The sequence below is a fragment of the Danio rerio genome, chromosome 22 (genome assembly GCF_052040795.2).
Source record: "Danio rerio strain M-AB ecotype USA chromosome 22, GRCz13ab, whole genome shotgun sequence".
Lineage (NCBI taxonomy): Eukaryota > Metazoa > Chordata > Actinopteri > Cypriniformes > Danionidae > Danio > Danio rerio.
The window spans coordinates 28,162,908-28,182,222 of NC_141042.1; the positions used below are offsets into that span (position 1 = coordinate 28,162,908).

The 19,315-nt window shown below is 31.7% G+C and overlaps 1 protein-coding gene across 1 annotated transcript; it reads right to left on the bottom strand.

Annotated features, from left to right (window-relative positions):
* On the bottom strand, nt 1–16,477 carry cxcl12b (chemokine (C-X-C motif) ligand 12b (stromal cell-derived factor 1); the record flags this gene model as incomplete). Its single annotated transcript, NM_001320414.1, is given in 5 exon segments — nt 1–1,435; nt 2,165–2,947; nt 7,197–7,280; nt 11,237–11,354; nt 16,339–16,477. Coding segments are annotated over 4 exon segments (294 nt in total).
* Between the last annotated feature and the right edge of the window lie 2,838 nt (nt 16,478–19,315).

Sequence of the window (19,315 nt, forward strand, 5' to 3'; positions counted from 1 at the left end):
TGAGATACAGTACACAAGAAATCCCTTCATATTGTACTGTTGTGTTTTTATTCATAATGATCAATACAAAATACAAAAATAAATCGTTACATTAAAAAAATCCTTATATTTTTTAAAGTGGCTCAAAAACATTACAGCAATCGGGCATTTGAGTCAAAACGTCAGAACAAGGTGTGTTAGATAAACGTGTGATGAAACCAAAAACTCACATTCACATCTCTTCATCATGTGGCTAAAAACAAAACACGCTATACGGAATACATACAGTAATATTAACTTAGTCTACAAAATAGCTTGCGGTTCAGTTTTGGTCCCTGTTCAACCCATTCACTGACAGCCATTTAGTGCTGGAGAATATTTACAAGTTGATCCATACTGCAGCCAGTATGAGGGCACTCGACAGTGAAGATCGGTATGTAAATGCTGTTCATTAAGGCCTGAGTCATGAAATGTCGCAGACAGAAATTATAAGCTGCCATGGCGTGATTGCATTACAACACCAGGTTATTCACACACACGTTTTCTTCTTGAATTTCAGTGTCTGGTGTTTGCTACACACAGGTAGCTGTAAGAAACTTGAATACAGGAAGCTTTGATTCTGTTTCCTGTGGTAGCTACCTTCATTAAAAGTCTCTGTTCCAAAACCTTGCTATCTACTGCCAATGTAGTGCACTACACAACAGACATCACAGTAACTATCATAAAAGTAATTTATTTTAAATGTTATACAAATTTGTCGCCTCACAATTGATTTTAAACAGTTATGTAGTTGATGTTAGCTTCTAGCAATGCATTTTGGCATTGCTTTTTTTGGCAATTTATTTATATCTTTTCTTTAGATAGGTGACTTTGTAGGTTTTGGAATAGAAATAGCATTAGCATGTATTACCATAGGTCTATGCATAATTATAAAGTTAGCATTAGCCTTTGTGGATTGCATAACTTTAGCATGCTGAATCACAAAATTAGCATTAGCATTCTGGATTATTAGTATTTGTGGTGAACTTTTAGACACCCAAATGCAACAAGAAACAAATATTTCTATTGTTGTTAACATGAATGTAATCTATTTAGAGTTTGAAATTCATTAAACGTCAGCCATCTTGGATCTTTACTTGAGAGTATTTCATTCTGCGATTAGTTTATTAGTTAAATATAAGTCATTGCTTTAAAAACGTTGGTAGGCTTAGCGGTTTGTTTTGATTTTGCAAAAGAGTGTGATTTAGCATTTCTGGATTACAGAGCTAGCATTGGCATTGTTGATCACAGATATAATGTTACCATGTTGGACCAAAGAAGTAACGTTAGCTTGCTGGATCACAGATATAATATTAGCATTAATGAACGACAGAATAAGTGTTAGCATTGTTTGACCAGAGAGCTAGCGTTAGCAATCTGGATGATTAGTAAGTATGGTGAGCTTTTAGACACTCAAAGCAACGAGCAACAAATGCTTTTTTGTTTCTAATGTTGCTAAGATTAATAAAATCTATATAAACATTAAACGTCCACCATCTTGGATCTTTAATCGAGAGAATTACATTCTGCAATTAGTTTATTTGTTAAATACAAGTAATATTGCTTTTAAAAAGTTAGCTTTGGTGTCTTGGTAAGTGGTTTGTTTTGGTTTTGGAACAGAGTGTGAATTAGCATTGCTGGATTGCAGATATAATGTTAGCATGTTGGAACAAAGAGGGTAACATTAGCTTGCTGGATCACAAAGCTAATATTAGCATTAATAGACAACAGAATAAATGTTAGCGTTGTGTGACCAGAGGGCTAGTGTTAGCATTCTGGATCATTATGTTGAGCTTTTAGACACTCAAAGCAACGAGCAACAAATGTTTGTTTTAAATGTTGTTAACATTAATGTAATCTGAGTTTAAAATTCAGTGAACATCTGCCATTCTGCGATTAGTTTATTTGTTAAATACAAGTCATATTGTTTTAAAAAAAGTTTTTTGCATGTGATGTTTTGGTAAGCAGTTTGTTTTGGTTTTGGAACAGAGCATTAGTATTGCAGGATTGCAGAGCTAGCAAGAATTTACATTGTTTACCACAGATATAATGTTAGCATGTTGGACCAAAAAGGCTAGTTTGCTATATCACAGAGCTAAAATTACCAAATTACTACAGAATGAGCTATAGCAATGTTTGACCACAGAGCTAGCATTAGCATTCTGGTTCACAGAGCTTAGGTTAACATTACTGGACCACATAATGAATTTTAGCATTGTTTGCCCAAAGAGCGAACATTGCTGGGCAATAAAGCTTATTTTAGCATTACTGGACCACAAAGCAAGGATAAGCATGAGCTAATGTTAACAATGCTTGGCCTCAGAGCTAATATTAGCATTGTTTTATCACAGAACTGGTGTTAGCACTGTTGTTTCACAAAGCTATCACGATCATAGCTGAATCACAAAGCTAGCATAAGCCTGCTGAATAATTCATGTGAGCTTTAAGCACTTATACTTAAGCCTAGAGCAGCAAAACGATGCAAAATTGAGCTTGAACAGGGGCAGTTTTACCTTTCTGCTTGCTTTTTTGTTTTCACTTGCAAACGTCCCTTACTAACCTCAAACTATCCTATAACTAAACATCCCTCACAGCTAACACACAAATCCACAAACTCTCATTTTTACTGTCCTTTAACCGAGTAAATATCTTCCTGGCCTTCACATTCAGTCACACAGACTCGTGCGAGGGTAAATATTAGCAGTGTGCAGCAGCGATGGAGGCGTTCGGTGTATGTGTGTGTGTGGTGAGCTGATGCTCTAGAGGCAGGTTCAGGTGAAGAAGTGCTGTTTGTGCAAGCAGTCCAGAAAGAGGAAGAGTGATCAGCGAGTGTGAGACTCCAGGACACGGGACTCTTTGGACTTTAGAGATTCTCCGCTGTCCTCCTCGCACATCCTCGTCTGTTTACTCTGAGCGTTTCTTCTTTATTCTAAAAAAAAAAGAGAAGGAAAATTCAGATCAGAAATTCAGATTACTTTTTTCATGTGTTTTTAAGATCGATGGCATGGTGGTTCAGTGGTTAGCACTGTTGCCTCACAGCTAGTAAGTATCTGGTTCGACTCCCGAAAGGGCCAGTTGGCATTCTGTGTGGAGTTTGCATGTACTCTTCATGTTGGCATGGGTTTCCCCACAGTCCAAAGATATTCACTATAAGTGAATTGGATTAACTAAATCAGCCGTATTGTATGTGTGTATGTGTGTGTGTGTGTGTGTGTGTGTGTGTGTGTGTGTGTGTGTGTGTGTGTGTGTGCACGCAAATGTGAGAGTGTATGGGTGTTTCCCAGTACTGGGTTATGTAAAACATTACCGAATAGTTGGCGGTTCATTCCACTGTGGCAACATCTGATAAATGAGAGACTAAGCCGAAGGAAAATAAATGAGTCTTTTTCAGACAATTGCACTGATCTTAAATATATCAGTGCCTTTGTTTTTTCTCAGTAATTACACCAGTAATTATTTTGTCAGAGGCACATTTAAAACATGACTTATTGGCTATATGGCCAAACTATATGGCCTAATCCTGGTTCAGTCTAAGCTCTGTCTGTGAAACCAGGCCATAAGATTTTTATGAGTTTTAGAGATGTTACATTATAGAAATGATAGTAAATAATTTTTATATAAATACATATTGAATAAAAATAGAACATAAATTGTTATTCTTATTCATGATTCTTAATTAACATTTACATATTTTTCATTTAAGCAAAAACAGTTTATAAAGCATTTATTAAGTTATTAAACTCAAGATTAATTTAGATATTGCTAGACAATTTATGAACTATTTATCAATTTTAACGCATTTTTTTAAAGCTTTTAGTTTTATTCATTTTATTTTTGTAATTTTAGTAAAAGTAGTAATTTTAGTATTTAAATCAATTGTCTATTAGTTATCAAAGCAGCATTTTTCATTTTTAGTTTTTCATATTTCATTCATACTTATGCAATATTTAACTTTTTATTTTTTATTTTAATTTTATTCATTCATAATTTTATTTTCAGCTTAGTCCCTTTATTAATCTAGGGTTGTCACAGCGATGAACCACCAACTTATCCAGCATATTTTTTACACAACGGATGCCTTTCCAGCTGCAACCCATCTCTGGGAAACATTCATCCACACTCATACACTATGGACAATTTAGCCTACCCAACTCACCTGCAGGTCTTTGGACTGTGGGGGTAACTGGAACATCTGGAGGAAACCCACATGAATAAAGGAAGAAACATGCAAAATCCACACTAAAATGGCAACTGACCCAGCCAAGGCTCAAACCAGTGACCTTCTTGCTGTGTGTGTCAGTTGGCATTTCTGTGTGGAGTTTGCATGTTCTCCCGTGTTTGTGTGGGTTTCTCCGGGTGCTTCGGTTTCCCCTACAAGTCCAAAGACATGCAGTACAAGTGAATTGGGTCATATATATATGTTAAACTAAAAATGTAATACTTTATCAGATTTATTTTAGTTAGCAAAGTATTAAATAAAAACAGTATTTCTCCAGACTAATGTATTACGATCAGCACATATGTATTTTTTTCTTTGTATGATTTAACAGCATCAGTCATTTTGTCTGTATGCCTCAATAGGAGGTCGTGAATAATAGTGACGTAAAACTCTCTGTTCTGCTGTTCCCTCATCATTAATCTACAATTAGTGTAATTAAAGAACAGAGGTTAAATGCTAAAGGCTACATGGTAGAGCTTAATCACCTATTTAAATATATGCGTCAACTTATATAACCTTAAATTACCCAATAACATTCCACATATGCCACTTAAATGTAAGGAAAGAGTCAGACAGCATGCATGTAAACTGGAGGTATGATTTTAATAGTTAAAAAAAAGAGCTTGAGGGCATTTACCTTACAAATGATTAATGCTCAATTCAAATGCTTAAAAAAAAAAAAAAAAAAACGTATGGATTTTGGTTATTAATTTGCATGACAATAGAGACTGTCCACAACTGTGGAATTTGAGTCATATTTACTTTATTAGTCGTTTCAACTTAAGTCAATAAATCTGACTTATTAAAATGACAATTAAACATTTTATTGAAAAACATGTTAAATTTGGTATTACCTAAAAATGTTTTTTAACTTGTTTATTTGGAATGTTTTAGCTTTTTTAAAGTTTTAAAATAACCTTCAGCATATTTTAAAGTGTTAAAATAATATAAACACACATGTTGTCAAAACTTTTTGTTTTGATATTTTGATTATACTAATTTTAATCTGTTTTTAATCATTTTTATTGTTTTTTTTTATTTTCTTAAACTTGTCTTTTTATTCTTGTTTATGTAAAGCACTTTGAATTGCCAAATGTGTTACATAAATAAACTTGCCTTGCCTTGCCTATATGATGTTTTTACAATGTTTAAAAAAGCCTTTTTATTAGTTTATTTTTATTTACATTTTTTTGTCCTTTTGAGGGCATGAAATTATCCAATCTGGACTATTAGAAACCTTAATTGAATACATGTGTGTATCACTAGAGCTAGATTTAGCATTGCTATTGTTAGCATGATGTGTCAGTTCTGTGTTTGTGGTTGTTTTCACAAATCTTTGTGAAAAGCGAATGTTTTGACATTATTGTCTGTATGTGAAACTGTTTGTTGTTGTGTAAATGTCAATGCTGATGCATTCTTATAAGTTCAGGGCAACGCAAAAAGATCTTTTTAATTGCAATTAATCCAGCCTGATCTCACGAAAAAATTTAACTGTTTTACGTTTTGTGAGTTTAGTGGTTAATTTATACAAATTCATGGCTTCAGTCGTACAAAAATGTACGACTTTAAAAAGGAGGCGTGGCACCCAACCCCACCCCTAAACCCAACCATCATTGGGAAATGAGCAAAACATACGAAATTGTATGAATGAGAATGCACAAATTCATTCGAATTAGCCACTAAATAAAAAAGCTACTAATTTCCAGGAGATAGCATTGGATTAGTATTGGTTTCTCAGTGTTTTTTCTTATGATTTTGCCACCCCTCCTGTGACCTGTAGTTTGTCTTTATGTGTATTCATAGCCAGTCATCAATTGACTTTTAAAAGAATAATAAAACAATTATATTTAACATGCGATAAAATAATTTTCAGCGTAAATTATGCTTTATACTTGCCCAGCTCTAATTCTTATATTTAAACTGATGACAATTGCGTAAAAATAACAAATTGCAAATGGTGTAAATTTCACAAACAACAATCACAAATCTAAACTCGAGACATTCACTAATTGTCCCAGTTCTGACTTTACACTGTAAAACCCGATAAGTTAAGTTAACTTAAACTGTTTGAGGAAACCGGTTGCGGAAAGTCACTTAAGTTTTGACACATTAGTATTGTATGGTTACGGTTTGAATGTTATTGTAAACTTATATATTGTGTCACATACACACATATATCATTTGTGTTGATATCATCAGACTTTTAGGGTATTAGTAACAAACATTTTATCCTCACTTATCAAATCACTATTAGTTCAATTAACTTAAAATAATTTCAAACAACTATATAGCTACTCAAATTGGTTTGGTATTCCTTCTAGCATTAGAGTTATGTTAATACAAAAAATATAATTACTTCATTCATAACTCATTCGATTAGAGTTTATGAGATACCAAAACTCTTTTTCATTGAGTCAAGGAAACTTTTTTAGTATTATAAAGTAAACTTACTTATTTTATTTAGTGATTTTCTCTTTTTTACAGTGAACTAAAAACATATATAAACATAGACATGCTTTAATAATTAAATTTTGCATTAGTTTGAAATGTAACAAAACATTTTACATATGCATTAGTGGATTTTTAGTGGATGCATTAGAGTTGCATTTTAATCTAAATGACTTGATATTATGAGAAATATACACTTTCTTACGTTGTAAAAATGGTTGCTGCTTTAATTTTTTTAGTTGAATCAGAAATAAATATTCTAGTCATCCCAACTTACATCAGTCAAACTGACTAAAAATATTAAGCTAACAAAATTGAGTTCAATAAAAATAATTTTAATAAACAGAAAATATTTGTTGTTGTGACTTTTTGTCATTATATTTTTATTATATTTTTTACAGTGTTTATAATTTTTTTAAATGATTGTCCATCATGAATTAGTCTACGTTTTAAGTATTGTTTTAAGGACTGGTGATTCTCATGAAACCCTGGAATAAAAGTTTTTTCTTACTTGTTAAGGGCATTCTTTAGATACTGCTGAAGCCATTTGGTCTTTGGGTTGATGCAGACCTCTCTGTTGTTCTTCAGCTTGGCACTGGTAATGAGAGAGAGAAAAGAAGGGATTTGTTTCAGACGAAAGCAGAATGGAGGCTGAACCTTCCTCCCTGAGCGCCTCTACAGTGTGTTTTATCAGATCATATCAGCTGGTCGTCATGGACCACATTTCAGTCGCTCTATTCTACTCTATACCGCCCTCCATCTGATAACAGCACTCAATTAAAGCCCTTTCGTAAGGACAGTGTTGTGCTGTCTGGAGGTTTGCCGTTTTCCAGGGTCCGAAAGATTCCTGCTGTATACGTGTATATAGATTGACTATAGTGGTACACTGTTAAACTCAAAAAGTTGAGGTAACTCAAACCATTTAAGGAAACCGATTGCAACAAACCATTTAAGTAAAAACTAATCCTAATGAGTACTGTGAACGTAAATGAGTAAACGAAGCAATTTGAGCACAGAAAAACTCAATAAATGAAGAGAACTCAAACCAAGTGAGTTCTGTAAAACCCAATAAGTTAAGGCAACTCAAACCATTTGAGAAAATAAAACGAGTGTAGTTAACTCAAAATTTTTTTAAAGTTAATTCTGCTTATTTGAAAAGAGTTTTGAACTTATTGTTAAAGTTAATGAGTTAATTAAATACCTCATTACTTCAACTTAAGTAAAGTAAGTACACAGAACTCATATAGATTAGTTTTTTTTACTCAAATGGTTTGTTGCAATCGGTTTCCTCAAACGTTTTGAGTTGCATTAACTTATTGAGTTTTAAAGTACTCAGTTTGTTTTGAGGTCTCTTCATTTATTGGGTTTTACTGTGCTCAAATTGCTTTATTTATTCATTTGGATTAAGTTCACAGAACTCATTAGGATTAGTTTTTGAACTTTAATGGTTTGTTGCAATTGGTTTTCTTAAATGTTTGAGTTAACTTAACTTTTTGGGTTTTACAGCATACTTAAAGTACATATTTACATGATCATATTCTACATGCTGAATCAATGCTTAAATCCAGGTGCAACCATGATATCTATTATAATCAGCAAGTTAGGAGTGTATTGAGGCAATAGTTAATTTTCATAGTTTGTTAATAGTCAGAATTGTACCCTAAATAAATACCAAAGTTATATTTGCAATGCTTTGCTTTTTCATAGAAATGCTAAAATAGTATTTTACATTTTTGCAATGTGGTAAAAGTTGTATTGGTAGTAATATAAATGTTTACTTAACTCTAATGACTGTGGAATTGTGAAAAGCATACATTAGTGATCATTCAGTGTGAGATGGATCCATTAAATAGGCCTGTTTTCAAGCATTAATTACCATGCTAGTCTCAGAGTAAACAATGCTTGATGTGAGATATTCAGTTTTAAAGACAAAGAGAAAGTCAAGAATCTGAAAGCTCCTCAATCTGAAGTCTTTCGGTTTGATATCTGACCTCCAAATAAGCTTTGTCAAATCCTCTCAAACGCTCCGCTCCGCCACACACAGAGAAAACCACACAAATGACACCCAGACTTCACACCTCGCCGCCAAAAGGCTATGTTTGAGAATTAGCGGCTCACGTTGCCATTCAAATGGCTCTTATTCGTGTTTCTGACACCTCACACATGCATCTTCAAATCAGTCTAGACAAATGGAGCCCGTCAGCTCGGATAAAAGATCGGCTGAACTCCCAAATCTGCAAGTTAATCAACTTCCCCATCAGTAAGCTAACTCTGAGTGTAACACTATCTCTGCTTGCTTTCCGCCGGGATGTTTTCCATCTGTTTGTTTGTTTGTAATTTAGCTTTGAGAGTTAATCTAGCTAGTCTAAACGATCTTTTGCATGAGTCTGTCGGTGGTCTGGGCCTGAGCCAGCAGGTAGTAATTACCTCACAGCTAGCTAATGCTAACAACAAAATGAGTGATGTGCGGGGGAAAAGGCTAGGTGGCTGTCTTTCATCTCGGCCAACCAATCCCAAAGCATTTCTAAACAAGATGTGTGGAAGACGGCAGATTAAAGGTGATTTCCTCCGGCCCCAAAGTTTGTTCCATGAATGACCCTGGGCTACATGCTAACCCCTCTAACCCCTGTAACCTTGATCCGCCTGTAGCGATTTGGCTTTTTGCTGCCCGACGGGGTACAAATGGTCCGGTTTAATACATTCCAGACGGCTGAAGTAATACCAAATGCTGGTAAAAATGAAAACGACAAGGTCGCTCACAACACAGAGCTAATCTTTTTGACCCTCAGAGATTATTGAGTCGTGAAAACCAGAATCGATGTCTCGTAACTTCTCGTTTGCTCGTTTTTGGTGTTTTGCTGTTATTAAAGAATGGCAGAATTCTGCTTTCCCACACTGATTTGACTCATAACAAAAAAATGTGACGTTTAAAAGCTGTTTCTGGAATTTCAAATGTCTTTTATATTATATAACTCATATATATTGCAGTCATACACCTCATTTTCTATTTAATTGTAAGTTTTAAATACTGCATTTTAGTGACATTTTATGCTCTATTTTTTAGCTGCACTCGCTTGTCGAATGGCCAACATAACCTCACTTTCTGATGTGTCAAAAATATTTTCTTAAGATTTATTGACGATTAAGAATAAAAGTTAGCTGTATGTTTTCTCAGTTTAAAAACAATGCAGTAGCGAAAGATGACTTCTCCTACTGGAGCTTGTAAAATGAAAATGTTTGTTAGCATTGGCCAAATTTGATAAGCTGAATTCACACCACAGAGTATTCTGCTTGGTCTTATAAAATAAAGTAAATAAAACAGAAGTATACAGTGCTCAGCATAATTGAGTATAACCCATGAAAATGAATAGGCAATGTATTTTGCTGCATTTAAACAAAATAGATTTATTAAACAGATATGTTTATCAAAATAATATTTTATTCACCAAACATATTTAGAAATTGAAAAATAATACAATTAAATTCAAGCTAAATTTTTTGCTTCTCTTGATTTTTCTTCTTTTTAAAATTTATATTTAATATTTTTATATACCATATAAATTTGGGTGTACTAGTTTTTGCATCGTTATCGCAAGTTGGTTCATTAGATAAGCTCCATATTTGGCTTCAGTACTGATTAATCTAATGTGAATCCAGAAATATAATATTGTTTAGCTTCCTATTAAGATTATGAATTTAAAAGAGAGATTTGTGAGGGTATACTTATATATGCTGAGCACTGTATGTCTTTAAAATAATCTATGAAAGATTGCCTGATAGAATTTGTCTTCTTTCTTTTTTTAGGGAGAATTTATTTTCTCCAGTTCTTAATATTTCATTACATTCCTCATTAGATGTATGGATGTAGGAGCAGCTTTCTGTTTCCAGTTTAATAATATTAACCTCTGTGCTTGTAGACTGACAAATGGAACAATATTTTGTTCGGTACTGTTTTTAGCTTTCTCAAAATCAATTATGCATAAACCTTCAATAAGGAGATCTGGATCTATCGGCTTTTGACATATTCTTGAGAATGTTAGAAAAATGTTTTCCCAGTAAGATGATAATTTTGAGCAGCTCCAAAAATGTTAAACTACTTTTGTTTGGAAGAAACTCTTAACAACTCCAACCTTTGTGTGTTTAAATGTTAGTCAGTTGATTTTTAAATATCATTATTAGTCCTTGCTTTTCTTATTATTCTCATTCATTTATGCAAATATATCTTAAAACATATTAATCTCTAATTGATACATTCAACATTTCCTTTGTAAAACATACATTTGTAATATAATATAATATAATATAATATAAAATAATATAATATAATATAATATAATATAATATAATATAATATAATATAATATAATATAATATAATATAATATAATATAATATAATATAATTATTTTGTGTTCAACAGAAAAAGAAAGACAGGTTTGGAACAAGAGTAAAGGATGACAGAATTCTCAGTTTTGGGTGAACTATCCCTTTAAAGTGCCCTTTGTCTGGTGTAACCTGATTAAGTGTAGTAAAATGGAGTAAAGTGTCTCACATGACTTGGAAAGGGCAGCTGGGAGTGTGAAGGAACTTGATCTCTCGGATGCTCCGTTGCGGGACGGTGTTGAGGGTGGAGCGACACCAGCACCTCTCCACCAGACTGATGGGCTTTGCTAAAAAACAACACAAACAAACAGACACTTATTAGAAAAACAAATCAAACTCAATACATTCTTAAGTTTAAGACTAAGGAAGCAAGCCCTTAATAGTCACTAAGAACTTTAGTGAAAGTGAAAGTTTTCTTCACTGATACATTCACCCAAAAATAAAAAGGCTGTCATCATTTACTCTTCCTTCACTTGTTCAAAACCTTTGAGTTTCTGTCCTCTGTTGAACACAAAAGAAGATATTTTAAAGAATGCTGGTTGCTGGGAACCATTGACTATTTATTGTAGGAAAAAAATAATATGTAAGTCAGTGGTTTCCCGCAACCAGCATTCTTCAAAATATCTTCTTTTGTCTTAAACAGGGAAAAGCAACTCATGCAAAATGATGACTGAGATTTTCTTTTTTGGGTGAACTACCCCTTAAACCACACATCAAGAAAACCACATTACAAAAGACTTTGGTTTGTTTCAAATAAATAATAATGTTTTGTTTATGTAACGTTTCGCAGGATCAAATCATAATACTAGATGATTTCTGAAATATTGTGTGACACTGAATACTAGAGTAACAATGCTGAAAATGCAGCTTTATGATGGTCAATAGGGAATTTGATGTGTGCCTGGAAGAAATAATACATTCATAAAGGAATAAACATCATCTTCCAGCAATACATGAGCACTGAGGTCATTGCAAAACCAAAAGCCAACATTTCATTTACAGTAACGAACTGAAATACACCACCATGACACATTGGATAATATATTCTTTGGCTGATTTCTAATAAAATAGAAACTTCTAAATATATTCAAATTCTAGATATACATTTTAAATGGATTTTTTTTTTCATAAGAAGCTTTGGTCACACTTTGTTTTGATGGCCCATTTGTTTAATGTAAGTTACATTGCATCTACATGCCAACTAATTCTCATTAGATTAGGTAGATTGCTAGTTTAGAGTTAGTGTAAGTGGACATGTACTTGTAGTTTCTTATAGTCAGTTAAATGTCATGAAGGAGCAGTATCAACAGGTATTAAGCAGACAGTCTACTAATACTCAAACGGACCATCAAAATAAAGTGTTACCAAAGCTTCTTTTAAAATGTTCACTTTTCCTTTAGAATTTGACCATTTTTGGATGGTACATTTTTTTTCAAAATATAAATATTGCAAAAAGATGCTTAAATATCATGTAAATTATTTTTGTTTTATTACTATAGAGACAAAAAACAATTATTTCAGGAAATACAGCATAAAATAAATTAAATATTTTTAATATACACACAAATATTAGCTGCTGTTCAAACTACTCATTTAAAATGAGCTGAAAGCACATTTCTTGAGATTGTTTTGGACAATTTCATTGTTTTATGTTCAATTCACTTACATCCATAAAATCAATTAGGTTAACTTAATCAATTTGTGTTAAGACAACAAGAAGGAATTGTGTGGAACCCAGAAATGTTTACAGTATAAAATAATTAATTCCTTCACTTAAAGAGACAGTTCACCCCAAAATAAAAATATCTTGTTCATTTACTTACACCTAAGTGATTCTAAACTCTGAGTTTCTTTCTTCTGTTGAACACAAAAGAAAATATTCAGAAGAATGTAGGAAAAAACAGCCATTGACATCCATAGAAAAAAAATACAATGGAAGTCAATGGCTGTTTTTCCACCCAATACTTTTCTGAATATATTGTATTGTGTTCAAAACAGAAGAAAGACATTTATAAAAGTTGATAAACGATGAAGAAATATTCATTTCATTTAATTAATATTATATTTAAAAGTATGCTAATATAACATATTTATTCTTAAACCTTTGAATGGTTTATGGAAATATAAATTTGGTGTATTTAAACAGATTTTTTTTTAAAGAAATCAAAATGTTTAGATTCTTAACTATAAATTTAAAACTATAGATTTAGTCAAGTCAGTTAAATTCAATATGTAATGCATGGGCAAAATATTTATTAAGTTTACATTAAAAATAACATACACTGTAAAAAAAACCTGGTTGCCTTAAATTTTTAAGCTGAATCAAATTAACCTAATGAGTCCATTGAACTTATATTATGTTAAACTGACCCAAAGCAGCTTGCATAACTTAATAAATAAAAAAAATTAGAACAAGATTAACTTAGTTCAATAAGTTACAATGAACTAAAAACATACACTGTGATGACTAATTGATCATATAATGTTTTACAGTGTACATTTATCTACAACTAATGATAATAGTAATACAAAAAATCTACATTTTAAGATAAAACTGTAATAATAAATAATAATCAGTATACAGTTTTAGTCTCTCTCTCTTTATAAATAGCACACATCACATAAATCACATTTTAGACATTTAATTTCCATCCAAAACATTGTATAAATGATCTAAAAGCTTGAAATCAACACAAACCTTATCTTTTGCTTTTGCATTTTAACTTAATCATTTAGCAGTAGATAAAGAGCGTGCGTTCAGTTTGTGAAAGCGTGTGTAAGTGTTGGATCACCTGCGTCTCTGATCATTAAAAACAGATTAGCCTGCTCTTCTAGCGGCCCTCATTCACTTGTTCAGGGGCCACATTTTTCATAAAGAGCTCTTTTTAAAGGGCCCTCGGCAGGAAATCCAGCAGAAACTCTCAGATTGCTGCATTAAATGAATCGCTCTCTGAATTCCTCCACATCTCCTTGGTTTTCAGTAATGTCAAGCTCTGAACTTCCCATCAATATCTGAAGTCTGTGCGTTCTCTTTTGGGATGATAAACACAGCGGCCCATTAAGCTTTGACTAAACACAGCGCGAGTGAACTTTCTGTTTTAGTGTTCCCTAATTAGACAGTAATTAAAAGAGTTGGCGGATAAAGTAAACAGCTCTGGCTCCCTTTTTTTTTCACAATAAAGCCAAGTTCAGCTGATTAAACATCTCCGTCATCTGAGTTAAAGATGGTAACATGTAAAGACATGTGCTAAATGTGACCATGCATATGCAAATAAGCTGAAAGGTGATATTGATGGATGTGCTTAATGAGCATTAATAAGATAATGATCATTAGCCGGAAACATCGACTGTTGTTGAGAACTTGTTTAACAGTTTGGCAGTTTAAGAGAAGACAATAACACAGCAAAGCAGATTATTGAGTTTCTACTTTAAATTGTCTCATTTAAATAAAAGATTTACAGATTTATTTATTAAATTTACAATCATTTTTCAAGAGAAAATTGTTCTAGAAATAAATACTACCTAAAAGGATTGTTTTCAGTGTAGTGGATTTATATTCAGTAATAACATAAGTAGTTTTGCTTAAGTTTGTTGTGTTTGATATATATATATATATATATATATATATATATATATATATATATATATATATATATATATATATATATATATATATATATATATATATGTTGTGTTTATATATATATATATATATATATATATATATATATATATATATATATATATATATATATATATATATATATATATATATATTTTTTTTTTTTTAAATTATACATAACTACCTTGCTTTATTGAAAATGTTTTTGTTTCGTCTCTGGTTTGTTTGCTTTTAGTTTAGTTTTATTTTTAAGTTATCTGGTTAGTTTAGTTTTTCTTTTAGTTTTATTGTTTATCTTTTAAAGTTGGTTTGAAAAGTATCGTCTGGTCACTTGTTTTATTTTCTTTAGTGTTTGGTAATTTACTTGTTTTATGTGTAAAAATTAATTAATAATTTATGGTGCTTATATTTTAATTCAGTTTTTGTTTTGATTTCTTTTCTGTTTTGTTTTGTGTGTATTTTTTAAATGTCTAGTTAGTAAATGTAAAAGTTGTTTAGACTTGTTCATTTTTTAGTGATCTAGTTTTTCTTCTATGGTTTGTTTAGTAAAAGTTAAAGTTGTTTAGATTACTTTAGTCTGGTCACTTGTTTTATTTTCTTTAGTGTTTGATAATTTACTTGTTTCATGTGCAATAACTACATATTTAATGGAGTTTATAGTTTGGTTCAGTCTTTGTTTTGATTTTTTTTTTTTTTTTTGCTTTATCTTGTTTTGAGGTTATTTTAGTTGTCTAGTTTGTTTAGTTTCCCTTTTAGTTTTTGTTTGTTTATTTTTAATTTGTTGTGATTTTGTCATTTGTTTTGTAAAAGTAAAAGTTGTTTAATTACTTTAGTCTGGTCACTCGTTTTATCTTTTTTAGTGTTTGGTAATTTACTTGTTTTATGTGCAAAAAATACGTTTATATTTTATGACATTTATATTTTCATTTAGTCTTTGTTTTTGATGTCTTTTATGTTACTTTTTTGCTTTTTTGTTTAGTTTTTCCTTTTAGTTTTTTGTTTATTTTTTAAATTTGTTAAGATTTCTTATTTGTTTTATTTTGCGCATTTTGTTTTGTTTAGTGTTTGGTATTTTAGTCATTTACTTATTTTTTTATGTGGAAAAAATTAATTAATATTTACTGTAATTGAATGATGTGTTTATAGTGAATATATTATTTAGTTTACAATAAATTTGTTTTTCAATGTAAAGTTTCATTTTAGCAGACATGATGTCTAGAATAATACCAGAATTATTATTTTTCTTTTTTTTTTCTTTTATTTTAGTTGTTAGTTAGTCAGTTAGTTTAGTAAGTGTTGCTTTTTGTTAGTTTTGTTATCATTTAGTTTTTTAAAATGAAATGTAAGTGAGATATTAATTTGGCAAAAAAAAAAAAAAAAAAAAAAAAAAAAAATATATATATATATATATATATATATATATATATATATATATATATATATATATATATATATATATATATATATATATAGTAAAAGTTTAAGGTTTTCTTTTCATTTTTAACAAAATCCTTTCATATTCAGTAACCCCAAATCACACTCTAATATCCATCAAAAAGTTGCTCTACTAAACAAACATCAACACAGCATCTCAAAAAATGTATTACTTATATTCTCAACCGTTGCAGATGTAATCAAAATTGTCCTACCGTCAGTCTCTGGGCTCCAGAAGGCGAGCATCAGCAGCGCCACCAGCGCTACTACTTTGCTATCCATGCCAAGAGCGAGTGTGTGTGTGTTCTGTTGATCACAGCGAGTGTCCAGAGCTCAGTGTGGCGTCTCAGTTTGTGTGGAGTGTAAAGACTGAGGGCCGGCGGGACAGAAGCAGGAGGAGGAGGAGTGCAGGAGGAGGCGGAGATGCAGATCCCCCTCAAACCTGAAGAAACTCCTCAGAGCACTCAGGAGGAACTCGCTGTATTTCCTGACTCTCGGTTTATCAGCCACATATCAGATTCTCTTTTGTTATCATTAGTTAATCTAATCTAAAAAATTACTTTTGCAGCTTGTTTAAACTACATATTTAAAATGAGTTGAAACGACACAATTCTTACATTTAATTGGAGACAACATAATTGTTTTGTGTTCAATCTACTTACATTTGTAAAAACTTAATCAATTTGTGCTGGGACAACATGAAGGAATTAAATCAAATCAAATCAGTTACATTAAATACATAGTTTGAACAAGCAGCAAAAGTCATTTTTTGAGTGTAGATACTTTATTGATCCTGAAGAAAACTCAATTATCCTAGTAATCATAGTAGTAGTTAGCCTTTCATACATAAAATACATAAACACATAGTGACATGAAGACACACACACACACACAGCAAACAGGAAGGGAAAATTAATAAACAAAAAAAATTATAATAATAAGAATACTTCCTAATTGAAGCATCCAAGCTCAGCTATCAAAAAACAAAATTATGTATGATAAAGGAACTCACACTGTGTTTGTATGTGGTCTGTATCTATGTGTGTATGTGTGTGTGTGTGAGTGTGTGTCTGCTGTTAAACAAAAAGATATTTTAAAGAGTTCTGGTACACTGAAAAATTATTCATTGGATTAACAACTTTTTTAACTGGAAGATAACTGGTTGCAAACAATTTGTCAAATTAAATTGAGTAATGTTCAACTAAATCTGTTTGTTTAAATTCAGCCCATAGAAATTGTTTGCAAAAAATTACCTTTAAAAATGTGCCAGAAGCCATGGACTTACATAGTATAAAAAAATTACATCATTGGGTGCCAACGATAGCATTCTTCAACATATCTTATTTTGTGCTCACCAGAAAAAAAGAACTGATGGTAAAAACCACACAAGGCAGAGTAAACAATGAGTTACATACAATATTTGGTGAACTATCAATTTAAATTAAATGAACTGAATAATGTAGATAAGAAGTTCCCAAAACTTTTCAAACCGAGATCCTTAAATTAACAATGCCAATGACTCACAACTCCCAATATCCTCTGAGGTGGATATAAATATATAAATCTTGCACTCAACAGTGCACACATACTAGTAGGCTCAATTTTATTCATAGTTTAATTTTGGAAAACTCTGAGACCATCCTCCATGTTCAATTGAGGCCTGTATTTATTTTTAATGTGAGTGCCGTAAAGGTGTCTGAAAGTTTAACCTGGTGCCATAAAATCAATGTGCTGCATCTGACACTATTGCTGTGTCTTTAATATAATGTAATCCCCCCAGGGGTCGCAAAAAAAAAAAAAAAAAAAAAAAAAAAACATGAAATGGCAGATGGCTTTTTATTTGCATGTTGTTTTTTTAGTTTATCATTAACGTCTTTCAATGTTACTATTAACTATTTTGTTCTTCAGTAGGTTCTAAAAAAATTATGGTCATTCTAATAGTTTAATAAAATGAATCTGGTTTTTGTAAATCACTAAGCGACTAAGCGACCCCCCGCCCCCTTATTGTTCCACGACCCACTGGGGGTTCCCGACCCCCACTTTGGCAGCCACTAATGTATATCACTATTAGGTGAAAGTTTGACACACTTTTGCTGTATCCTCATTCACTATTACCTACATTAGTCTACTAATATTAGTAGAGGAGACCATGCTGTGTAGTTTAGCGGTACAACATTTACACGATCAATCTTCTCAGTTAGAGTCAGTAATTTCTACTGCATTTACTCCTATTGAATAAAAAGGGGTATTACAAATTACTCAAAATGTAAATACAAGTTAAAGCAAATCAAGTTTGTAATCATGTGAAATTCTTCAGATAATTTTACAGACATTATAAGTGTAATTACTTGTTTTCGATAGTAGGTTGCCATTTTTTTATATGGTAGGGGGCAACAGATGAATATAAGCCCTTGTGAATAACTCTAGCTTATTTACAGTTTTTACCAGCCTGATCTCATGAAAATTTTACATGTCAGTTTAGTGGTTAATTTGTACAAATTTTTATGAGTTCATTCGTGTGAAAATGTAGGGTTTTAAAAAGAAGGGGTGGCACCCAACCCCACCTCTAAACCTAAATGTCATTGCATGGTGGATAATAAAATTATACTAAATTGTATGAATGAGATCATACAAATTCACACAAATTAGCCACTAATTCACTGTTACGAACTGGTGTTCGATTGTGTTGGTTTTTATGGATAATTAATGAGCTTAGACCCTGATAAATAAAATAATAAATAAAATATATAAAAGTCAGGAGTGAAGGGTGTTTTAAATGGACTGCATCTCACTGGTTTACCGGTCTAGCCTGAAAAATAAGCTTTTAGAGGCATGTAACCAAAGTTGGCTTTGGTAAAGCTACACTAACCATAGTTTAACTATGGTATTAGTAAATTGTAATCAACAGGCCAAAATAAACAAGGTTAACATATGTTTATAAAATTTTTTTCAATTTTTGAAATGGTTGTCTTGAAGTGAAACGTCTGTTATCATTTACTCATCCTCCACTTGTTCCAAACCATTTTGAGTTTCTTTCTAAAGTTGAACACATAGAAAAATATAAAGAAATTTGTTGCGGAAAAAAGAGCATAACATTTTTTTTGTTCCGCTATGAATGTTAGTGGCTACTTTTTGTGTGTTTTGTTACAGTAGTTTACAAATCCCTCAGATGGATTCGATTTTGAGCTTCTT